General features: G+C 39.2%; 2 protein-coding genes across 2 annotated transcripts; one reads left to right on the plus strand and one right to left on the minus strand.

The window, feature by feature from the left end:
* The first annotated feature begins 483 nt into the window (after nt 1-483).
* Nucleotides 484-5,554, plus strand: LOC119653401 (katanin p60 ATPase-containing subunit A-like 2). Its single transcript, XM_038057965.1, has 8 exons — nt 484-593; nt 658-1,190; nt 1,251-1,414; nt 1,477-1,601; nt 1,660-1,856; nt 2,053-2,216; nt 5,190-5,261; nt 5,311-5,554. Exons 1-8 carry the CDS (start codon nt 582-584, stop codon nt 5,436-5,438), a joined length of 1,395 nt encoding a protein of 464 aa, XP_037913893.1. The 5' UTR covers nt 484-581; the 3' UTR covers nt 5,439-5,554.
* LOC119653852 (survival motor neuron protein) lies at nt 5,448-6,315 on the minus strand. Its single transcript, XM_038058899.1, has 2 exons — nt 6,188-6,315; nt 5,448-6,122 (listed from the first exon to the last, which is right to left on the minus strand). The coding sequence occupies exons 1-2, from the start codon at nt 6,200-6,202 to the stop codon at nt 5,520-5,522; spliced, it is 618 nt and encodes a 205-aa protein (XP_037914827.1). The 5' UTR covers nt 6,203-6,315; the 3' UTR covers nt 5,448-5,519.
* Between the last annotated feature and the right edge of the window lie 479 nt (nt 6,316-6,794).

Here is a 6,794-nt window from a genome sequence, read left to right on the forward strand (position 1 = left end):
TAGTCGGCGGATATCTGGATATTGCCGCCGCCTAGAGAATTTGTTATTCATAGGAAGCTCCAATGTCTCATTTAAGATACTTAAGGAGGTTACATTAAGAATGCCTTCCACCTTTTTCCGGGCCATCAGAAATTCCCAATTTCAGCAAACTTTTGTAATATCGTTCGCTCTACCTTTCTTCAGTACTAATAGCAGGCATCTTTCATATCCTTTTGAGTTGCATCAGACCTCTGAAGTTATATGCATATTTTCGTGTCTTTTGTACCAGGAAAATGAGATATTAAGTGAGTGATTTTGTTTACTGATTGCTAATATTGGAGATCCTCTTCCAACCAATAGTGTTTGTAGAATTTTTAAGAATTTATAATTATAATTTAAAAGATGGAAAATCGATAAAACAAGCATAAATAAAAATGGAAAATTTAAACGGTATTGACAAACCTGACTTGGCTGTTGTAGGGTTTACAGTCTATCAACCTAGGCAACGAGGTTGTTTATGAACTCAAACATCCAGTTGCCAGTTTAATTTTATTCAATACTTATGAAGTTTGTTTATTAAATGAGGATTTGTTTACGAGAATATGGCTCAAGAAGTGAGTATTAAAAGTATTAAAGTATTTCACGAATATGTAGAATTATTTCATATTCAATTTTTAGGAAGCTAAAAGGGCATTCTCTGAACGAAAACGCAATATCCTGTACTTAGTGCATCAATATCTTAATAATATGGGTTACGAAAAAGCTGCAGAGACAATTAAAGTAGATGCTCACCTACAATCAGAGTACACTATTTGCGATAACATCGATCTAGATGCAATGTATTTGGAATACTGTAGCTATTATCACATGAAATTTCAAAAATTTCCAAGCATAATCAAAAAAATCGATGGAAATTCTGAAGTTCACCTAAGAAATCCAAGAAAACTCAAATCCGCAAGAGCTGCTTTGAACCCAACTACGGCACGAACAGCACCAGCCATTAAATCAGAGCCACGGAAGGAAATTAGTGCAGAAACTATAATTGAATTAGACAGTCCTTTGGCTTTAACGGACAGCTTGAAAATAAAGCAAATTTCTCATGAAAAATCAGTGCAGCATGATTGTGGCGATGGAGTGCGGGTATATCCACCTTTGAGTGACTGTGAGTATTACTCGCAAGAGTGGAAGGAAATGGCCGAGACTATTTGCAGGTGTGCATTTATTTTAAAGCAACGGTTGCCATATCATTATTATTGTTTATGTGTTTATAGAGATATAATAAAAAAAGATTTAGGAGTGGCCTGGAAAAATATATATGGAAACACGAAAATAATATCTTTGATTAAAGAAGCTGTTCTATTGCCACTAGAACAACCGTCTTTATTTTCAAGCAATATAAAACCATGGAAATCAGTTCTTCTACATGGACCCCCTGGTATTCCAGCACATATATTAAAATTTGATAAAATATGTTATATTCATTGATAATTTTTTTAGGAACCGGAAAGTCCTTAATTGCAAAAGCTTTGTGCACTGAGACCTTAGGTCGAGTAACTTTTTTCCGAATATGCCCTAGTACGATAATCTCGAAATGGCGCGGAGAGTCTGAGAAGACAATACGGGTAAATAAAATTCAGAAAATATGTGGCATATTAAGCTTCTTATTTCCACATTAATTAGGTCTTGTTTGAAGTAGCAAGATATTATGCACCGTCCATAATATTTTTCGACGAAATTGAGGCATTGACTTCCAGACGAGACAGTGGATCTGAGCATGAAGCTTCGAAACGATTCAAAAATGAGTTTCTTTCATTATTAGATGGTGTTGGAGAAGATAATAGTAATATCTTTATATTGGCAACTACAAACTTGCCTTGGTAAGGCTGCTTTTCCTGTTAGTTATTATTAAGGCAATTATGTAGTCGAAATTTTTCGATTTAACTTTATTGCTATCATGGTATTTTGCAGTTCTTTCTTCAATTTAAAAAATAGGGGAACTTAAATTTTATCTATTCTTGGATGTGTGAAGTCTTCATATGTAGATACAAAATGATTAAAATTATCTTACTACAGGGAAATGGACTTAGCGTTTCTTCGACGATTTGAAAAAAAGATTCTAACGGATATGCCAAACACGAATGAACGAAAATCTATAATCAAATCTTTTTTACCTTCTACATTAAAATTGTCAGAATCATTATTGGATAAACTAGCAGAGAGCTCATTTGGATTCACAGGTAAATTGTTATATCAAATCACATTCAATTGAAACTAATTGATTGAGATAGTAAAAAATAACTAACATAACTAACTAACATAATAAAAAGCCCCCAATCGATGCAGCAATTCTCAAGTGTATTTTCTAGAAAAATTCTGACTTCTATGTATTTTTTTCTTTCCGTCCTCAAAATTTTGAGGGCGAAGCCTTTCCTCAAACTTGATAAATTGCATACAAAAGTAGCGAGGACGCTATGCTTTATGGAAAACTGAAACGGGTGGATCATCCGAAGATCAGATGGTGTAGGATGGAACCGTAACTTGTTGAACCACCAAAGAGAGTTGAGAAAGGACGAATGCTTCTTGGGCATCCCTAGCCGAAATTGAACCACGTAGATGAAACAATATTGACGTTCTGTGTTTCACTTTTTAGACTACAGCAATTACATTTTATTCGCGTAAATCACCACGATCCGGCGATTTCTGTGAAACTTTCGCACTGTCTATAATTTGAAAATTTGATCGATTTTGGAACCTACGCTCCTATGCTCTGCAGTAAGGCGATTAACTTTTTACCATTATCCAAGCTAAATCGAAAGTCATGCAATATGAGCCGTTTTTTATGTACCTAAAATCACCATCATAGATTAGAAAATAATGAGAAATTGGAGTTCGATGATTCCTGGAGCTGGTGAGTTCCACCTTTACTCCCCTTTTCTCTGTGGCGATGTTGATAGCCGACTTCTTCTGTTTTCCTTAACGATTGTCTGATTGTTTCATTTTCTTCCTCAGGCTGGGATATATTTCTTTGATCGGTGATTTGATTTGTAGGGATTTTAGTGTAGGTTTGCCGTGGTTGTCTATTGTTTCGTACAGTTTTAGTGCTTTGTCCTTAATGTATTTGTCAATTTATTCAATTTGTAGATCTTTGTTTATTTCGGCGTTTCTGATGTAACAAGGAAAATTGAAGATTTTCCGCCAAATTCGACGAGTGGTGCTCCTCGTAACGCTTGATGTCAGAAACGCCTTTTTAGGCACACTGATATCGAGGGACTATCTGAGAAACCTGCTCTTTGAAACGCTAGTGTCAGAGGAGGATGGAGGTTACGTCGGGGGTAGCACAGGGACCCATCCTAGGGCCGGATCTCTGGAAAGCTACCTATAATAGTCTACTTAGACTCGACATGCCAGAAGAGTCGCGCCTGGTCGGTTATGGGGATGATGTCGCATTTGTTGCTGGACGCACTGTCAAACAGGCACAAAGCAGACTCGGCATATTGATACGACGTGTAAGCGGACGAATGACTACCCATGGTTTCAAGCTTGTACTGGAAAAAACCGAAGTAGTCATCTTGATTAGGAGAATTCCGACCCTGCATCCCTTATCGTTCGGCGAGTTGATAATCGAGTCAAAACCAGCGGTAAAGTACCTCGGGGTGACTCTTGACTCAAAGATGAGTTTTTTCAAGTAAATCAAAGGAGCAGTGAACAAGGCTGCAGCTGGAGTTCCGGTGTTAAGTAGGCTAATGGCAAATATTGGGGGTCCTACGTCTACCAGGCGACATTTCCTGATGAGTTCAACGCAGTCTGTCCTGCTCTACGGCGTAGAGGTGTGGGCTGATTCTCTTGGCAAGGAAGTATATCCCAAGCGTCTCGCGCAAGAGACGAGGAGCTTTGCGGGTAGCGTCTGCGTACCATACTGTCTCTGAACCGGCCGTAATGGTGATCGCGGGAGTGATCCCCGTTGCTCTTTTCGCTAAAGAGCGTCAAGAGCAAGGGAGAAGAGCCAGGGGGGTGGTTACTCGTGAAGAACGGCCAAGCACCCTAGACGAGTGGCAACTCTCTTGGCAAAATTAAACTAGAGGCAGATGGTCTGCGCGGCTCATATGCAACTTAGGTGTGTGGCTGAATCGGAAGTATGGTGAGACTGACTATTTCCTTACCAGGTTTTCAGACTTATCTGCACAAGATTGGAAAGACAACAAAGACTTCGGATTGTGTGTTTTGCAATGGAGTTGTGGACGACGTCCATCACCCTTTTTTTCTTGTGAAAGGTAGGATGACGACAGCTGCTCTATTGAAACACAGGGGATCTCTCTCCAGACAACATTTGAAGGCTCCATAAGGCGGGAAAGTTCGGGAACTAACAAACGGTTCTAGGCTAGCTCTCTGACGATGAGGACGTGTTTAGTTGGTAGTCCGACGACGTACCGAACCGGGAGTCCAACACTGGCAATTGGCGACATAAGTACGTTTTGTTTGGCTGAAAAGGTCAAATTCAGGTGGACAGATTTGTCTCATTGAGACACAGATATATATCTGAGTCTAATAGAAGCACAAAAATTGGACTGTCTATTGTGGTTTCAGTGGATATTTATCTTTAGACTGTGTATTCACCAACCAACCATTTATACCATTTAGGGGTTCAGCCAGCAGCACAAATAGGTAATTAGTCATCAATTTTTTATTGCCAGAGGCACGAGCGTAGAACCTAGTCCAGTGGGTCGGTGGGGATCGGTTTCACTATATTAGATAAAAAAAACTATCCAAAAGGGTGCTCTTTCTGCTCTTAACAATGTAATATATATGGTTGCCTCTGTTAAACAAAGTATATCCACCACAATTACCCGCCATCGTTGCTTCGTCGCAGGTTGTAATCCAACTGGAACGGTTTAGGCACCACATAAATCTCGATTAGAACCCGAGCATAGTCGCATTGGCTATCCGGATCGAAAGGCCGCAATAAACTACGAGGAATTATTTCCCCCTTGAAACTTGAGATTTCATTATCACCCGTAACTATAAGTCCGTCGCGAAAATGTTGGATTTGGAATGTTTATTTGCTGAAAAAATATGCCTTTCGGGTGTCATTTGTACTTTTTCACAGAAATATATAAGATCTCTGAATTAATAGTACTCTGCTTCCTTACAAGTTCTACAATTGACTTTTCCTCTTAGACTTGGATAACAAATCACTTATTTGCATTCCGCAGGTGATGAAATACGAGTCGCTTGTAAGGAAGTTGCAATGAAGCAGATCCGCTACGCTTCCGGTTCACAAAAAAGTAAAGGCTTCTAAGTTGCACAACACAAATTTATCATATCCTCTTGCAGACACGAAAAGGCAGTCCCACATTCCTGAAGAAGACATCCTTGTCGCCTTTGAGCAAACCAGTCCAATTTGCGCGAAAACTTATCAGAGGTACATCGACTGGAACAATTCGCACGGGAACAAAGTATAGAGTGCAATATTGGGAATTTACGAATAAAACTTTCTTTAATAATTATTAAAAATAAAACATGAGATATTACAAATATTCAGTTCACTTTCTTCTAGGGGTTTTCTGCATTCTTTGACCATGATAGAACCCGGTGTAGTAGCCACTCATATACCAGGACATTAGCATTGCAGAAAGATGTTCTGAATCCTCGTCAGTGAGATTTGGTGGCATTGGCGGTGGTGGTGGCAATCGACCGAACATCGGAGGAAGGTCTGCACCCCGTTCGGTCATATGTTCTGATACTTTTTCTCCCTTTTTGGCTTCATCAAATTGTTTCTTTCGAGCATTCTTTCCCCACGACGGAATTACTTCCGACAGTTTTACTGTTTGTTCATTTTCATAGCCAACATACTTGAGGAGACATTCTTCATTGTCTTCATCAATTGATATGATTTTCGCCTCGTAATCGATGCCGTCTTCGTACGTAGCCCGTACATAGTCACCTACTTTGAAGTCAGTTTTCGTAGGCTCCTGCGATAGCTGTTCCACACTGCTTCCGTCTGACGATTCATTTTTGTTTTTATTCGTGGCCCGAGCGATTTTCTTGGCTAGCGCCTTTTTCGCCAATCTTACCGATTTGTCATACGACTGGATCAGGAGCGAGTCGTCCCATACATCATTCTTCGAAGACTCGCCATCTTTTTGCTGAGTTGCGAGGTAAGCGTTTTATTAGAAGACAATATTTTGCAATTTGGAATAGTTTCGCTTACCGATTGGGATGACATTTCCTAAGTTGCGCGCTGGTTTCTGGTCGCTTTGACGTTTCCTAGTGATATTTCCCGTATATTCGTTTTGATGGCCATATGAAGTGATGCGAATTGTGAATTGATAAACAAACGCTAGCTGGTTGCGGTATTCTAGTGTAAAGTGGCAGTTATTGCCGGAAGGCAGCATAATTCTATAACAATGGAAATATTCCAATCTATAATATAATAAAGCGGAAGGAAATGTTATCCGCCAGAATGGATCGGTAAGTTTCATTTGCAAGTTTTGCTGGAGTGGTATTTGGAAAGTCAATTGAATGAAAGATCTTTTGCGTTTGATAGGAACCATTAGGAAGTGGTTTTATATGTGATTTGGATCCTTTCAAATAATTTTGATTATTGTGTTAATACACTAACTGGCAAAATATGTGCACACACGAATAAGTGATAAATAGCAACACTGTCTCAGATATATCTTGATTCTTCCTTATAAAATTCTTACAAGGGAAGACAATTATTGGTTTGGCTAGAGGAAACTTTGCTGCTGGAGAAATTTTAGTTTTCTTGGATGATGACGAAACTTCTCTTCAAGATGAATACTACCGTTTTCTCT

The sequence above is a fragment of the Hermetia illucens genome, chromosome 4 (genome assembly GCF_905115235.1).
Source record: "Hermetia illucens chromosome 4, iHerIll2.2.curated.20191125, whole genome shotgun sequence".
NCBI classification, from domain to species: Eukaryota; Metazoa; Arthropoda; class Insecta; order Diptera; family Stratiomyidae; genus Hermetia; species Hermetia illucens.

Bases quoted from the DNA above. Each gene is read 5' to 3' on its own strand.
- LOC119653401 (XM_038057965.1), top strand. The intron at 1,191-1,250 runs GTGTGCATTTAT...ATGTGTTTATAG, and splicing joins ATGGCCGAGACTATTTGCAG to AGATATAATAAAAAAAGATT. The intron at 1,415-1,476 runs GTATTCCAGCAC...TAATTTTTTTAG, and splicing joins TCTTCTACATGGACCCCCTG to GAACCGGAAAGTCCTTAATT.